Below are 18,926 nucleotides of genomic sequence, written 5' to 3'. Positions count from 1 at the left end.
TAATTTTTACGAGTACCGGTACCGTACCGGTAGATGGCGCTATTGCTTTTGCAATTATTTGAGAACAAGGAAGTGCTCGTGAAATTGTCACGACTTGGATTGAAGCTGAATGGGAAGGCTTTAGAATATTGGATTTCCCTGGATTTTCATCTTTTATTCAGCTGAAACAGAAGCAGAGACCTCCTTTACATTTTAATTGGTAATTATATGTCATTTGAATCACATTTTTATGAGTTGTAAAGTCATATTCGTTGTGGAATCAAGTCTCGGCAGAAGGCGGCATTCGAGACGCCGTCTGGCCCGAGGGTTCCCGCTGGTCCGCAGACGAATCACCGCTGCTGCACTGGTTCGCAGTGCAGTCTTCTCTGTCGGCCGTCTTCGGATGCAGAGTCGGACCACCACCAGTTGACATCATCATGAACATGAATGATGATGAATTGATTGACTACGTGGACAAGGACGGCGCTAATGCAGTTTCGCACCGGCCGATTACCAGCACACCTAATCACCATGCACCAATACCTGTTATAAGCCTGAGTCGATTCGATTTTAAAATCGGTGTTCGATCGATGTCATCGAACACCGGTGCAGATTTTGCAAAATCGGTGCATCGAAAAAAAAAAAAAAACGTCGGCCGGCCGATTCGTTTGGTTTACACAATCATTAAAATATCAGCAATGTCCAACTTTACTACTACTTACTTGATTTCTATTGCCCCCAAAATGAAACCGATTGTGTAATTATGATGCTATTCACCATTAATTTGAAGTTTATTTCGATCATAGTTCGAGTCTTACTCGTCTGCTCGTGCCGAGATAATTTATGCACGATGAATTCATGAATGGAAGTCATGGCCATCGATCGTGCATGTGCAGTACTTTTCTTTAATCAAACCAGAAAATGGCCAGAAATTGACGCGATCAACGTAAAATAAATCTTGCTTTCATGAACAATATTAATATCATGACCATAGAACATTATTTAATCGTAATATTTAACAATAATTTGCATATGATAATCATTAATATGAATTTAGAGCTTGATGTGAAACGTTTGTATTTCGTTTCAATTTTCAATGGCGGGCATCTCATGACGATCGACTTGACTTTTTAGTGCACTTGTCAAAAAAAAATAATCATCACGTCAGGATTGATTCTCGAACATTGTCTACATGCAAAAACTCTGTTCAAGTTCGTAATATCACCATATAATAACATTTTACATGACAAAACAGAGAAAATTGCGATTTTTTTCCCATCAATATGAAGCTAGTTTGTGCCCAACTTTGGGCTCTGATTTCATGAATGGGAAAATATGTCATACGTCATCGAACACGCATGCGCATTGTGCTTATTTTCTCGGAGCTTGGAGGAGACGTCCAGAAATGGAATCATAGAAATAATCCCAGTATTAATTCTTCCATATGAACATAACATACTTTGCTGACATCGTCAATATTCTAAGTATGACCATAAAATCTTGTTAAATCTTAATAATTTAGATGAATTTAGGGCTCGATTCGAACCATTCGTATTTATTTTGATCGATCGCATGCTCAATTGCGTCTAAAAATCTGGATTGTCATTATCAGGATTAATTCTCGAACATCGTCATAACTCATATTCCACAATCTTTCCTCACAATCTTTATATCAGCATTGAATAGCAATTCAAATGACCATCCAGAGAAAATTATGTATTTATTCCCATAAATTTATTTGGAGCTCATTTTGGATCCAACTACACAACCTCAGGCAAGTTACAGCGCTCTCCGTTGATTGCACTTGTTTGCTGGCGCTGACGTCAAGCACGCCTGTCGTTTCGGGAGAGTGAGTGTACGGAGCTGCGGACGGGGCTGGTGAATGGACTGCGAATGCTAGTTGACCGAAAATCATTCGGATCGACTCTGCGTGATTCATGTCTTTATTATTGTTTCATTTTAAACTTATATATTGTCATCTGCAAATATCATTGTTGAAGATATTTTGGGAAGAATTCTGCTTTGGTCCCCGGCCTTTTTTGTGTGTTTTGTGATCATGGAAAATACAAACGAACTTTGCTGTCATCTGCTTGTGCAACGCTCACCCGGCCAACGCCAGCGCAGACCGTCAGTGCGTATAGTGCATATGCAAAGCGCAGCGCATCGACGCAAAAACAAGACTAAATTTTCCCCGCCTTCAATATTCGACGCATCGATGTTCGATCGAATTAGAGCTGTCGAACACCGGTTTTCAAAATAATCGATATGACTCAGGCTTAACCTGTTACCAAATGTCATGACAAGTCTCTCAGTCACATTTCGATGTCAATACATCCACCACTTTTCAAAATATTGTGATCGGGAATGGCTGTATTTCGTCTTCGATCTCAACGTCGTTGATCGACATCGCTTCGCGGATCGCTTGGATTCACTGTGCACCGTAATGTTGATATGAACTGAAGTTAGCAACCAAATCATGCAAACATAGATTCGCATGCGGCATGTAGTCTGCAGGCACAGACCCTCATTGGAACTTTGATCAACAAGTGTGCCTCCACGCAAAGACTAGCACATACAAAACTTGCTGTTCGCGAGAGAGCCTTCAGTACACAAGGCATGAGTAGGCTTTACATTCAGACCCTTAACTCGAGCGAAGGGTTTGCCCAGCAGACTATGCGGCATGCTGGCAGTTTGTTCCCCACATTTTCGCATGATTTGGTTGCTAACTTCAGTTCATATCAACATTACATTGCACGGTGAATCCAAGCGATCTGCGAAGTGATGTCTATGCCGTGTCGCTTCGCGGATCGCTTGGATTCACCGTGCACCGTAATGTTGATATGAACGGAAGTAAGCAACCAAATCATGCGAACATAGATTCGCATGCGGCATGCTGGCAGTTTGTTCGAAACATTCTCGCATGATTTGGTTGCTAACTTCAGTTCATATCAACATTACGGTGCACAGTGAATCCAAGCGATCTGCGAAGCGATGTCTACGCCGTGTCGATCAACGACATTGAGATTGAAGCCGAAATACAGCCATTCCCGATCACGATATTTTGAAAAGTGGTGGATATATTGACCTCGAAATGTGACTGAGAGACTTGTCATGACATTTAGGAACAAATATTGGTGATGCTGATAACTGGCCGGTGCGAAACTGCATTAGTGCCGACAAGGACTAGATCTAACATTAGAGATTGGCCTAGACAGCTGGCAGCTGTCTATGTTTTGAGGATGTTTTAAAGGACAAGTCCACCCCAACTAAACCTTGATTTGAATTAGAAGAGAAAAAATCAACAAGCATAACACTGAAAATTTCATCAAAATTGGATGTAAAATAAGAAAGTTATGACATTTCAAAGTTTCGCTTCATTTCACAAAAACAGTTATATGAACGAGCCAGCTACATCCAAATGATAGAGTCGATGATGTCATTCACTCACTATTTCTTTTGTTTTTTATTGTTTGAAATATGAAATATTTTGATTTTCTCGTCATTGTCATGTGAAATGAAGATTCATTCCTCCCTGAACACGTGGAATTCCATTATTTTAACATTTTGTGCTTCAGGCAAGGAGGTCCTAATCGTCAAATTCGTAAAAATTGAAATATTGTATAATTCAAACAATAAAAAACAAAAGAAATAGTGAGTGAGTGACATCATCAACTCTCTCATTTGGATGTAACTGGCTCGTTCATATAACTATTTTTTTGTAAATAAGCGAAATTTTGAAATGTCATAACTTTCTTATTTTACATCCGATTTTGATGAAATCTTCAGCATTGTGCTTGTCTGATTTTTCTCTATTGATTCAAATCAACATTTTTCTGAGGTGGACTTGACCTTTAAACATTGATTTAGCAGGCCTAGGGCCTAGGCCTACTAGAAAAAAATTTCTCCACAGACGGCTCGCTATCGTGCAGCCACCATAATAATATTAATAAGTTCGAGGGCTGGTTAGCAATGCGAAATCCCCCGACGGGGCTCATCAATTTTTGTCTTTGAAAAAATTGTACCAAAATAAAGATTATTATTCTGTTTTAGCCTGAAATGCACCAACAGTACACGGGAAAAATAAACTTAAAAGGGGAAAAATAAACTTAAAATGGGGAAAAACAGTGACTTCTGCTGTCACGCAACTTCACTTCGCTGTTTTATCCAAACTTAAACAGGGGCCGCGCAACGGTTTTCAAAGTGGGGGGCTGAGCCAAAAGTGGGGGTGGGGGGCTGACCATGCAAAAAATCACAATCCTGTGGTAATTTTTACATTTTTGTATACGGTTTTGGAAAAAAGTGAGGGGGCTGAAACCCCTGCATTAGCATATGGCCATTGAGTCCCCTGTACAGATCGAGCTACAATTTCAGTCTCTGTGTTTGGTGATTGGAGCCAACGGAGTGGAGTTCAGTGGAACAACCAACACTATTAACAGTAACGCAGGGAGCTCCCGCCCGTGCAGCGGCGGGAGCCCAGGGGCTTACCATGTACGGGACTAGCATGATTTATGGTCTAAATATTTCTCCAAATGAATTGTGAAAACAGAAATTATGCACTTACCATGATTGTGTGGATGAAGTTCTGACGAGTTTTCCTGACATCTGGGCACAGACTGGAACCTCAAAAAACTAAAAGTTCTCTCCTTCTACCCCGTCTTGATCGGCCGTTTTGTTACGATTCATCACAAAAATGGCCGATCGAGACGGGAGTAGGAGAGAAATTTTAAAGGGGGATGATGAAACCTGTGGAATAGGTAGGCTTGTGTTGAAACAGAAAAATAAAAAAATAAGAACAAAGAAAGTTTAAGAAAAATCGGACAAATAATGAGAAAGTTATGAGTATTTGCATTAAATGCTATGGAGATCCTTCTATTGGCAATGCGACAATGAATAGGATGTGTGATGTCACATGTGAACAACTTGCCCTTTGATGGACTATAAAATACACTCAAAATGTCTCTGTCTGCTTTTATTTGTGGTGATACAAACTCTGTATCCATGATGTATTCTTTAAAATTCTGTATTACATGCCCTCCTATAGAAAGAACACATGATCTACTGATAGATGTGATAAAACAGGCAATTTAAGTGAAATATATACTAAAGTAATGGGGAGAGCCCGAGAGGTGTTCACAAGTGACATCACACATCCTTGTCACATAGCCAATTTGAGGATCTCCATATCACTGGCGATTGCAATATTCAAATGCTCATAACTTTCTCATTATTTGTCTGATTTTTCTCAAACTTTCGTTGATCTGTTTCGTGGATTTTCTGTTTTCACACAAGCTATCTTGTTTCAAAGGTTTCATTCTCCTTTAAAGTCTTTAATGAAGACTCACTGGTCAGCAATCTTCAGTGTCTTCAGATGCAGAGTTGGACGACAGCATCATTATGATGATTGATTGACCATGTTGCAGATCTAAACTTCCCAGACTAAAGTAAATTCTAAAGTTTTGGTTTCATTCTCATCATCATCATCATCTGTGCGGGAGTGTGTACTTGTAGACCTGTAGTCCTGTAAATCTTCACGTCATAAACACTTGATGCATAATTGAAAGTCTTTACAGTGGTCAGTGCTGGCATGGATGTCAGACAATTTCAAAACTTTTTTTTTGACCAAAAAAAATCTAACCCATGTCTAAATGAGTTGATGCTAGAGGACTAGTGTAAAAGGCATGCACATTGTACATTAAATGCACTACATGTATGTATGTTATCTGATCATATGCCAAAAGTGTTTGTTGAGCCATTCTTCAGATCTAAAAGTTGTCTATTTTTCTAATAGGCTGTAGAGTTAGTCTGTGGGGGTTCTGGTTCTTCGGTAATTAACTGTCTATCACCCTTTTTCCTTTTTTAGTTATAAATCAAAATTCCATCTTTATCTCCCATCACCTTCAATTTATTTCTAACATTCCTGGTTTTAAATTTCATGGTTTTTATAGAAGATATGGGAATTAGCAAAAGCAGATTAAGACAATAAATGAAAAGTCAACATACTAAACTATTTATTTTCATTCAGAAGAATATTCCTTGTAGGTGTATTCTTGACAAGTAATTTGCTTGTGATGTTGAAAAGTTGCTAGATTTTAAACTTAAGGAAAATTTCAATTTTAAAGATGAATTTGATAAACTCAGTAGATTTCCAAAATAAAATTAGCTATTGAAATAGTTTCTGATATGTATTGAAAACAATAAATCTATATGGCAGAAAAATGATCTTGATCAAAGAAGACATTAATTAATATTTAAGTGAATTCAAATTCAAATTCTCTTACCAAAAAATTGAACTTTTTTTCATATATAATATGCCTGAAATGTATATTGTTCAAAACTTGACAGTGTAATTGAGTAAATCATTTGATAGAATTATTACCAAATATCAAAAGTTGAAATGATTGTTTTTTTTATTTGCTAGAGGAAATATTATTTGTAGAGCTACATAAATCAAACACTGAATAAGTCCATTTAAATGGACACTTGAGACTGAAGTATATAATCTGAAAATGAAAATGGAATTAGGCAAAATGTTAAAAATATATTTCAATAAATCAATGAAAAAGAAATTATTGAACTTTAAAGGTTCAACAATATCTTGTAAAATTCTGTTATTTAATGAATATGCAGTTCATGTAAGGTACATGTACATGTAGGAGTGCTGATTACACCATGTCCTCTCTTTATCTTTAATATTTTATTCCATGAAATCATACTTATTCTATTTAATACATACTTGTACACAATAAAATATAAGTCTACACTCAATTCTATTTTCATATTCTTGGAGGACATATTTTTATAATCATAATTCCATATACATTTACCGGTATATAAACAATATGACCTTCATGCTTGTTATTTTAATAATATTTTCAGAAAGTTGTCAATGTTTTTTTTGGTCAGATTTTACTTTCACAGTATCAAATCACATAATTTTCAGTATCGGGTTCTATTTAATAGAATCACACTTTATATAATTTGTACACACTACTCTTGATCATGTACATGTACTTGCAGGACTTTTGTTTTATAATCCAAGGCTATTCAATGCATGTCTTGTGTAGTAGGATCCATGATAGTACTTGGGCGGCCACGTTGCTTTCATTGCCCTTGGATTTGTTTTGGGGGGTAAAAATGAGCATTGTTTAGAAAAAAAATTATTGAAATTTAGCATGTTGATCCTTGTATCATGCCAGGTTCCATCCAACTTGGGATCCAAGTTTAAGTGCATACATTGTATGTGGGCCTGCCAGGATCCAATGACCGGGGTAATAATATACTGTAGTATCTGTTCCAAATAAGTGCTCTATAAAAGCAGATTATTATTCATAATCATGGCCTGATCACCCACATTTCAGTGTGCCCAGCTACATGTTCTGTATACATGTCATGTAGGTTAAGAGGTGCTTGACTTTTTCCCCATTTTCTGGCAGTACTCTACGTTCCTATATTTGCTTATTAAAGCTACGAGTATGCTAATTGAATTTTCTTTTTATTGAAAATGAACAGATTTGTGATAATTTTCTGTAAAATGGACCCCAAGGCTTAAACTTTTACATTAAGATTTGAAATTGATCAGTATGGAGTTGAGTTCACAATTGGTAACTGTAGTGATTAACCTCAACTTTTGTAAAACCATTTACTTGTCCAGCGCTTGCTCAATTAAAAATACCTTTTACGCAGACCTACATTTTCTTCTTAATAAAAGCCCTTAACCAAAACTTATTCTTGCTTTTGGGGAAATTGATGTCCTCTTATCTCCAGTTTCCATGGCAATCTTATCAGTTTAACTCCAAGCAGGAAACTTCAACTCCAAATGACACTACATGTATGATCTGTACAACAAAATACAAACATGTAGGATTTTTTTTAGGGCAGGGTATAATTTTCCCGCTATCGCATTGTATATTGCTCCACTTTTTTTTACAAAGTTCTTCAACTCAAAATTTCTTTTGGTCAACAATTTTGTTTATACACAGACCTGTATAGAAGAAAATGCTATAAATAAAGCTCTTTTTTCTATAACCATTTGAGAAGTACATGTACATGTAATTTGGAAGGGAATGGAGGATTCAGTGCAATACAGTATGTTTGGGAAAAAATTGGCCAACTGAAGATTTGACAAATACCGTACATACCGATTACTGTTTTTTGTTCATACAGGTACTTTAACACAGTCCCCGGCATCAGCAAGGTAACCAACAAGGTTGATCCTGGCACAAATCAATTCTTGACCTCATGAAACAGTCAATTTTGAATAAATTATATTATGTGGAATGTATTCCCAAAGAAAAATGTTCTTAGAAATCAAAGACATTTTAAAGAAAGTGTACTGCCATACATGTACATGTATGAATATTTTGTTGTCATTTTGCATGTTGCCTTGTATTGTACAATGTAGTATCCCTGGTTGTATAGTATTCAATTACTGCACTATCACGCGACTCTCCTAGTGAAAGCGAAAGTTATGAATTGTTTTTGGAGGGGCAATGGTTTCACAGCTTTAATGCGTGGGCATGCCCAATGTGAATATCTTTTATTGCACTATAACAAATCACTTTAACACGTACTTTTATTCATGTCAAATACACAAAGAGTTGTTTGGAAGTGCTTGCATGGTTGCGTACAATAGAAAACTGAAGTATGGACTAAGGAATCCAACTGGGAACTCCATTTGTACATATACATGTATGTTGCAGATTTAATACAAAATTTTCAATTTAAATTTCATCTTACTCAAAATTAAAAACAATATATAGATATGTAAAGTAGGATGTGGAGACAGCTTTGAAGGACATTTACATGTACATGTAAGTCTTATCAAATGCTGCAACGGGAATACATTTATAGAGACAATTAAAACCAAGTTCATGTAGTACAAGAATGCATGAAAAGATAGCATATTTCAAATAAATAATACAGTGTACATACACTGTACAAGATGGTTCAAATAAAGATAAATTGAACATTTAACAAAACCTTATGAACTCTAAACCTAAATAAACTTTAAATGGAATGAATGTTTCTTTTATCATGTTTCTTTCATATGTGTAGGAATACTTTGAAGTTTGAACCAGGAAGTTTGAGTCATTCCGTTGTATTGAAGGTTTTTTTTTTCCTCTTGATTGCACTTCACCTTGAAGCAATGACTGGAGCTCAAATTTTTGTTGCTCATGTTCCTCCTAATATTACATGTAATGGGAATAAGACAATACACACTGTGTATGTGATTCATTTGGAGTCTACAGAGTATTGCTATTCATTTTTATCTACATGTAAGTGTACAGTATGTAGAATTTCCATGATCTAATGTTCATGTATCTTGTATGATGATGATCATGAATATGCTTTGAATATGAGGATGATGTTGATGAATTTTCTTGGCGAGTTTAATGATTACAATGATGATTTGATATGATTGTGATCATCGTGACGATTTGATGTTGATTATGATAATCATGAAAGGGTGATGATGACGAGACTGTCAGTGATTATGATGACCATTGTGATAATGATGATATTGATGGTGCTGTCATATGGAAATAGTGGTAAATGGAGATGGTGGTGGTGTTGGTGGTGATGATGGTCTTGATGGTGTGGAGCGTTGTGGCCCAGTGGATAAGTCTTCTGACTTTGAAACAGAGGGTCGTGGGTTCGAATCCCAGCCATGGCGTAATTTCCTTCAGCACGAAATTTATCCACGTTGTGCTGCACTCGACCCAGGTGAGGTGAATGGGTACCTGGCAGGATTAATTCCTTGAATGCATTCTGAGCGCTGAAAGGCATCTCGAGCTAAAGCTGGGGTAATAATAACAACGTGCCTCGTAATAGAATATTTCTAGATACATGTAGATGGTGCTATATAAATGCCTATTAGTATTATTATGATGATGATGATAATGGACCATCATCATCAATCATCATGATAATGGTGATGATGATGATGAGGAGGATGATGATGATGGTGATGATGATGGTGATGATGATGATGAGGAGGATGATGATGATGGTGATGATGATGATGAGGAGGATGATGATGATGGTGATGATGATGATGATGATGATGGTGGTGATGGTGATGAGGAGGATGATGATGGTGATGATGATGATGGTGATGAGGAGGATGATGATGGTGATGATGATGATGATGGTGGTGATGGTGATGATGATGATGGTTATGATGATGATGATGATGGTGATGATGATGATTATGATGATGGTGATGATGATGATGATGAAAGTGATAATGATGATGCTGCAAGCCGCTGCTGCTGATGTACATTCTTGTACAAAATGTTTATAGAATAAAACTGATAGAAAAGAACGTACAGATTTACTTTTAAAGAAGTGGAATTATGAAATATAAAAAGCAGAGAGTATCAGAAAGGTGAGACACCCACTTAAAGAGAATCAGGAATATTAAAATCTTTGATCACGCTAGCCAGTGAATACCCAGACATGGTCTATTGCCAAACAACGTCATACTGCACAAGGAAGGAAGGAAATAAGATCAGAAGACCTTCATTGATGCCAATACCAGTCCAACGTAACACAAGGTTTGCAACAAATTGCAAATTACTTGAATGAATGATTAATTCTGATTGGTTCCTGGTCAGTGTTTTGGACACAATATATGCAACAATGATCCTGATTGGTCATTGCAATTTATAAAATAACTTTCTTTCTTTTTCAAAGGGGGGGGGGTGGATTTCCCTTTAAAATTATCCAGCTGGAGTGTGTCAATGTTTTGTACTGTATGGAAAAGGCCTATTTGTTCTGGAAACATGTCCATGTACATGCACGCTTGTTTATTTTGCAAATAACACTCCTTTGATATAAAGAAGGTCTTGACATTGGCAATGGCCCGGTGGCCTGGGGCAACCAAAATGAGAGTCGGGCCACTAAAATTCTGTAAGAGCCCACACTTGGTGGCCCGATTGGGCTACCAAAGTTTTGATAAAAATTGTTGTTTTCTATTGTTTAAGGGCCACCAAATATGCTTTACAGGCCACACAAGAAATGAAATTGATGAATTTGGTGGACTGATTGGGCCACCAAGATAAAAATGTTAGTTTGGAGCCTTGTACTGTATAAAGTCTTTAAAGATCCAATATCTCTCCCAACTCCTTGATTCATTATACATGTAGTTCTCTTGTTTCATACTGGATTCTATACATACATGTACATGTAGATGTAAAAAGGTTAAGTGGCAATTTTAGTTTCACAATGCACAATGAATGTGCTTGTTTGACCGAATAGAAACTTGGCTGAATGAAGACAAATGCGTGATATCCTATATTTGAAGAATAGAGAGTGACACCGGTTTTATTGATGATACTGGAGTGTCATTGATGATCTTTCAGTGGTGGAGTTCTTTGTCAACATCACTTGTAGAATCTGGCTGGCTTGATCAATCTGGAAGTTGCAGAACATGTACTTGGTGAATATTCGTGCAAAGTGAGGACTTCATGTGAGAAAAGTAATAATGCTCACTTTCTGGAGAGGAAATTTTGACATGTATTTGCAAGAAATTTTTACCATTAAATATAGAAGATTCAATTAATTCTCTGTATTATGTTGTTTTTCATATTTTGAAATACATGTACAGGGTTTATAATTATATTAACAATATTCATATAGTTTTCATGATGCTTCATTACGTTTTTTTTGCTTGATATACCTGTACATGTTGAAGCTTGATCAACCTTTTTAAAAAAAATGTTTTTGGTATCTTTTATGCCAGTTGTGGTAATGATATAAAAATGAGTTCATACAGAATCCATCCAATGAAATGACCACCAAAGTGTCTGTTTGTTTAAAAAAAAAACATAGTGCAAAGGATTCTGGAAGAAATTGTGTAATTGCTGAGAAATTAGCAAATAAGCACAGGATTCGGGTCAAGCGTCGGGCCGACATTCAAAGCAATAATGATACACTGTCCCACGTGCGCTTATCTGTGTTGGTGATCTTCAGTGTGAGCATTTCAAGATTTCACAAAGTTCAGTTTATGTAACTGTACCAGATCTAGATCCTCGATGATATACTGACAATTAAGCCTGGTTTTACAGACTTTCTTATGAAATCAGTATTTACTGCAACTACATGTACTGGCATTTCTCTTTAACTCTTTGGATATTATGATTGTTGTTCCTATTCTCAAAAGTGAAAAAAAGTTTTTTTTTTAAGGGAGAGAAAAACCAGATTTCGGTAAGCAAATACACATTTAATTCTATACATTGTATATGTAATTGAAAATTCAGAAAAAATAAAAAGAAACAGAAAGAATTTGAATTTGTTAAAACTATGAGCAAATTAGCTGTATTTGCAAAGGTCAAATGTAAAGGTCTGGTCCCACTGAGATTGAGATTGGGATAATTTCATATTGGGATAATTTGCCGGATCAGAAAAAGCGCGCTAATTTAAAAACTCGGGATGGTGCAGACGGCCCTAGAGACACTGCAGACGAGCAAAATTTGGGGTTGGCTCCATCCGTTTTCATCCGCTCCAGGAGTAAAATCACAGTGGATGGATGGTCGATGGATAGAGCGTATGAAACACATACATGTATATGCAATGAGTACACAATGGATGTATAGCATTTTCCAACGCATGGCTAGATTTTTCTATGTTTTACATCCGCTTTGCACCGTTATTGCACTGGGACCTGGCCTTTAGGCACACTGTACAGTACATGTACTGTAGTCCTCGATTTGATTCAATACACAAAATGACTACCGGTATTTGTAACCTTTTTTGAAAGTTTTATGGAGATTTTTATTTATAGACATAGTATGTCTATTGTATATTTTGATTACTGTCTCAAGGGAGAAGAAAACAATAAATTACTGATAATAAATGGGAGAATTTCCTTTTTAATAAGTACTAACAAAATTGATGATTTTACAATTTAGATTTGAAAAGCCACTCTTGAATTGAAATGGGGTGATGCAATTATTTAAACAGCTGTATTTCCCTATCCTATCTCTTTCAAACGTTAACCTTTTGGGTTTTCTTGGTATTTCTTATTTTAGGTTTCCTTTCAATGTTTGTGGTCATGGTCTAGTGCTCTTTTTCCTTTCAATTAAAAGTTGTTGGCTTGAACCCCAGCCATTGCGTTAACGTCCGTAGACAAGGAGTTTATTAGCTGCTCTCAACCCAGGTGGGGTAAATGCAGAATTGGCAGGATTCATTCCTTGAAATGAAATGCTTGTACACTGAAAATGCTCGGGGGAGGGGGGTTGTTTCACAAAGATTGAAGTATGACTTCTGGGCGTTGTTTCACAAAGATTGAAGTATGACTTCTGGGCGTTGCAAGAATTTTGCGATCAATTGCAAGTCTATTTTTGTGCCTGAATCAATCATATCTCTTGTAATCAATTGTAAATTTGTGATCGATTGCTTACATGTATCTGTTTCTTGAAACAAGGACTGTAGTATGACTTGCTACAACTAAAATTGATCTATTGCTTGTAAAATTGCAACAGAATATTTGCAATTGATTGCAAATATTTTCTTGCAACACCCCCCCCCCCCTTAGACTCGCACTTAAACGTCTAGTTGGCATGGGGAATCATGATTACCTGTTTCAACCAGAGAACAATAGATTTGGTCCACAGATTCTATTGTTCCTTGCCTGAAACAGGTAATAATGAGTCAAAGAATTGTGACTGGTAGTGTACGCATTGGCATTTAAGTACGCCTTATCTTTGTGAAACACCCCCAGGGCTGAAGCTTGCCAAAAGCAAAGTCTAATGCCCTATGCACAAGCTGGGTATTAATATTTAAGATTGAAACCGAAGTTTCTGAACTACAAATGCTCAAACCTGTCTCACCCATCTCTTTCTTCTCATCTCCAGGAGTGGAATCCTGTAGGAGTGCGCCACCATGGGATGCGTTAAAAGTAAAGAAGACAGTAGGAATAAGTATGGGCAGGGACAGACAACCACCACTTCCCCTCACCGTCCAATGCCATACTCGGGTCATTCCAGTCAATGTATTAGCGGAGGTGGGGTTGAAACCTCTATACCAATCAACATGATCATACCACCAGCAGTCAAACCAAAACCAGGTCAGTTTGATATGGCAATGCATCTAGAACTCGCCCCATTTGTGTTTAATACGTCACCCACATTTAATTACAGCTCATCTGGTACATGTATAAACATGGTTATAACTTTGGCAATATTCACCCTATCCATACAAAAGTATACTATTTCTGAAAGGAAATTTCATGAAGATTCAGGAAATGGCATTAAAAATAGGTAGGCATATTTGCTTACGTTTCATGAATGAAAATGTTCAATTATATAGGACCCCCAATATACTTTATTTCTATCCATCTTTGTTTTCTCTTTGCCCATACAACATGTACCGTAGACATCAGATTTGTATTGCTCAAGAAATTCCCTTTCAAATGATGTAATTTAGGGGGATTCAATAATTTCATCAAGGTAAATTTAAGAGGTAAATTTATGTTAATTTCAAATATTGAAAACCAAACACAGTTTTTGCCTTAAATTTCTAATCATAATTAATTAATAATTGTTTGATATGTATCATTATACCTGTTATATTTAGCTGTAAAATGAAACCAAAATCAAAGTTCCAGCACTTGGAAACCAAAGGTACACATGCACCTTGGAAACCAAAGTTACACATGTTTAATACGAGCAATACAACAATCCCATGGAGTTGCATGCAAATGTGTATTGCTTCCACGACCCCTCAACAACCCTTGTTTTATTCATTTTATCGAGCAAAATGACTCAAATTAATATAAGCTTTACTATCACCCCTACATGTAATACAGCTGAAATTCAGCTTTCAAATAAAACCAATTTCACAATAATACATCTCGGTTCAGCCGAAAAATCATGCCATAAATTGTTCCTATGCAAGAAATTTTGGTAATTTTATGTAGAATTTTAGGGTTTTTACAATTTATTAGTTTAAATTAGAATTAAAATAAATTGAAAAAGAGTGTTGGATTATTAAATACTGCTCACTTTGAGCTTTAAGATTAGACCATATTTAATTCTCTAGCGCCCTGTATACCAAGGTTATTCATGTTTGAATTATGGAACGTGACCTTTCCATAGACTTTGTGTGTACCTTCCCCCCTCAACCACCCTCGCCGTTTTACATTCTATTAAACGCATTGTCGCGAAATTACGTGTTATTGTGCATTTTTGAGGGTGTATACCGGTATTTAGCTTTTGAATAAAAGTATACCAATTTCATGATAATAACTCTCTGTGCAACCTAGATATCGTATGTTGAACTGAATGAAAATTGAAAAAGCATATTTTATAAAAGAAACCACCTTTTTATTGAGCAAATTCAAGACTTATGGCCATATTGCTCTCAGTTCCTCTCATTCAAGTATTATGAGTACCCAGTATGAAGGAAATAGATGAAGCAAGCTAGCCAAAATGATCCGACATCTGATTTTTTTTGCCCATGATTTGCCTGTGAAAATAATATCAGAAACTTAAGAGAATTTGAATTTAGGTATTTAAGAAACATGAAAGATGAGAATATTAAAAATAAAGAAACATGAATGAAGAGATTCATGAAAAAAACACTGTAAGATATTTCCCCCAACCCCTCCCAGCCCCCCAAGTACACCAAATAATGCCAATTTTTCTTTTGTTATCTTCTGCCATAGTATCACATCCGTACACAGCCTTATACGATTACGATGCAAGATCGGAAGATGATCTTGCCTTTAAGAAAGGAGATATCCTGGATGTTACGAAGACGTAAGTTACCTTGATTGAAAACAGAATCGTTCAGAAAAGAAGAAAGGAATCAGAGAGTAACATGTCTTCAAATTATTATTTGATAGGTACAGCTTAATATTTAAAAACAAGTTGGGGTCTTTTATTAAGGGTCTTTTGCAAATGATGTACATGTAAACTCATCATAATTTTGTATGGACTTTGTAAAATACCCATCCTTTTAAACAGTATTTGTGATACTCCAAATTATACTATACGTTTTAATACTGGTTCCAGAACCCCAGAATGGTTTCCCTCCTGATAAAACAAAACACAATAGCAAAATTTGTAATACCAGTAATGAATTCTGTAAAATATTATTATCGCTTTTTCACAATATTATTACATTCATTGTCTAAATTTTAAATATATCAATGAATTTAAACTATGGACTCAAAATTTGAATGATGTTGTTTTACTTGACAGTTTTCATAGAGTCACTTGATCATTCTTTATTTTTTTTTCATTGGTTTTGAATTTATATCACTATAATTTTTCAAAAGATATTTATTTTTCCTATTATTAGTGAGGGAGACTGGTGGCAAGCAAGATCACAAAGGACGGGAAAGGAAGGATATATTCCTAGTAACTACGTAGCCCCCGTGGACAGCATGAAACGAGAAGAGTGAGTACCTGTATAACACATATAACTGCATGTAGGGTCCATGGTAATCCTGAGTAAAGACATGAAACGAGAAGAGTGAGTACCTGTATAACACATATAACTGCATGTAGGGTCCATGATAATCCTGAGTAAAGACATGAAACGAGAAGAGTGAGTACCTGTATAACACATATAACTGCATGTAGGGTCCATGATAATCCTGAGTAAAGACATGAAACGAGAAGAGTGAGTACCTGTATAACACATATAACTTCATGTAGGGTCCATGGTAATCCTGAGTAAAGACATGAAACGAGAAGAGTGAGTACCTGTATAACACATATAACTGCATGTAGGGTCCATGGTAATCCTGAGTAAAGACATGAAACGAGAAGAGTGAGTACCTGTATAACACATATAACTGCATGTAGGGTCCATGGTAATCCTGAGTAAAGACATGAAACGAGAAGAGTGAGTACCTGTATAACACATATAACTTCATGTAGGGTCCATGGTAATCTTGAGTAAAGACATGAAACGAGAAGAGTGAGTACCTGTATAACACATATAACTTCATGTAGGGTCCATGGTAATCCTGAGTAAAGACATGAAACGAGAAGAGTGAGTACCTGTATAACACATATAACTTCATGTAGGGTCCATGGTAATCCTGAGTAAAGACATGAAACGAGAAGAGTGAGTACCTGTATAACACATATAACTGCATGTAGGGTCCATGGTAATCCTGAGTAAAGACATGAAACGAGAAGAGTGAGTACCTGTATAACACATATAACTGCATGTAGGGTCCATGGTAATCCTGAGTAAAGACATGAAACGAGAAGAGTGAGTACCTGTATAACACATATAACTGCATGTAGGGTCCATGGTAATCCTGAGTAAAGACATGAAACGAGAAGAGTGAGTACCTGTATAACACATATAACTGCATGTAGGGTCCATGATAATCCTGAGTAAAGACATGAAACGAGAAGAGTGAGTACCTGTATAACACATATAACTTCATGTAGGGTCCATGGTAATCCTGAGTAAAGACATGAAACGAGAAGAGTGAGTACCTGTATAACACATATAACTTCATGTAGGGTCCATGGTAATCCTGAGTAAAGACATGAAACGAGAAGAGTGAGTACCTGTATAACACATATAACTGCATGTAGGGTCCATGGTAATCCTGAGTAAAGACATGAAACGAGAAGAGTGAGTACCTGTATAACACATATAACTTCATGTAGGGTCCATGGTAATCCTGAGTAAAGACATGAAACGAGAAGAGTGAGTACCTGTATAACACATATAACTTCATGTAGGGTCCATGGTAATCCTGAGTAAAGACATGAAACGAGAAGAGTGAGTACCTGTATAACACATATAACTTCATGTAGGGTCCATGGTAATCCTGAGTAAAGACATGAAACGAGAAGAGTGAGTACCTGTATAACACATATAACTGCATGTAGGGTCCATGGTAATCCTGAGTAAAGACATGAAACGAGAAGAGTGAGTACCTGTATAACACATATAACTGCATGTAGGGTCCATGGTAATCCTGAGTAAAGACATGAAACGAGAAGAGTGAGTACCTGTATAACACATATAACTTCACGTAGGGTCCATGGTAATCCTGAGTAAAGACATGAAACGAGAAGAGTGAGTACCTGTATAACACATATAACTTCATGTAGGGTCCATGGTAATCCTGAGTAAAGACATGAAACGAGAAGAGTGAGTACCTGTATAACACATATACAGTTGTCCTCAAAATTATTCATACCCCTTGTGGAAAAACATTCTTTGGTAGATTCTTTACTTGTAAAAGCTATTATGATGTAACTTTCTTTGTATCTTTTGTCTGCTTGTTGGTATGCATGATTTGACAAATGAGCTGGCAAGTCTTCATTAGCATAATAATAGATAGGGTCGAAACTTATTTTTTGCACTTGTTCAGAATTATTCATACCCTTGCCAATACCTCAGCAAAAATGTCCTTTTATGACAATGCGCATTATTTTCACTGTCTGGGAATGTGCTATTCTTTGTTCTATAGTCATTTCAAGATGTTCCAATGAATTAAATACCCTCTTTGTTAAAGAAGCCATTAAACAATGATAGAAAATAGCATCTTTCTAAAAGGGTATAAATAGAGGAAAGCATTCTGGTTATTCTCAGTCTCTGATAATCATGGCCAAGAAGGAGCTCAGTGAGGACCTACGGCAACGTCTTGTGAATGCCCACATTGAGGGAAAAGGCTACAAGGCCATTTCCAAGCAGTATGACGTCCCTGTGGCAACAGTCCAGAGAGTAATCAAGAAGCACAAGAGGTACAACACTGTGAAGAACCTTAGTGGGCGTGGCAGGAAGTGCAAGGTGTCCCCTAAACTTGCCAGGAAAATCTGCAGAGAGGTCAACAACAACCCCCGGACCACAACCAAGGCCCTACTTGAAACGCTTGACCGGACAGGGACGAAGGTGTCCCAGTCCACCATCGAGCGAGTCTTGCACAAAGGAGGTCTCCATGGACGCAGGCCTCGGAAGACACTGTT

At 36.7% G+C, this 18,926-nt stretch overlaps 1 protein-coding gene across 1 annotated transcript in view; it reads left to right on the top strand.

Moving 5' to 3' along the window:
• The first annotated feature begins 64 nt into the window (after nt 1-64).
• Nucleotides 65-18,926, top strand: part of LOC121430446 (tyrosine-protein kinase fyna-like) — a 48,371-nt gene continuing 29,509 nt past the window's right edge. The window contains exons 1-4 of the mRNA XM_041627712.1: nt 65-199; nt 13,836-14,047; nt 15,647-15,740; nt 16,285-16,383. Of these exons, the coding sequence (XP_041483646.1) occupies nt 13,864-14,047; nt 15,647-15,740; nt 16,285-16,383 (377 nt within the window). The 5' untranslated portion in view covers nt 65-199; nt 13,836-13,863. The remainder of the gene's footprint in view (nt 200-13,835; nt 14,048-15,646; nt 15,741-16,284; nt 16,384-18,926) is intronic.

This window comes from Lytechinus variegatus, chromosome 17, assembly GCF_018143015.1.
Source record: "Lytechinus variegatus isolate NC3 chromosome 17, Lvar_3.0, whole genome shotgun sequence".
Classification (NCBI taxonomy): domain Eukaryota; kingdom Metazoa; phylum Echinodermata; class Echinoidea; order Temnopleuroida; family Toxopneustidae; genus Lytechinus; species Lytechinus variegatus.
Note: the sequence above shows the minus strand (reverse complement) of the source record. Positions and strands in the feature narration are given on the sequence as shown.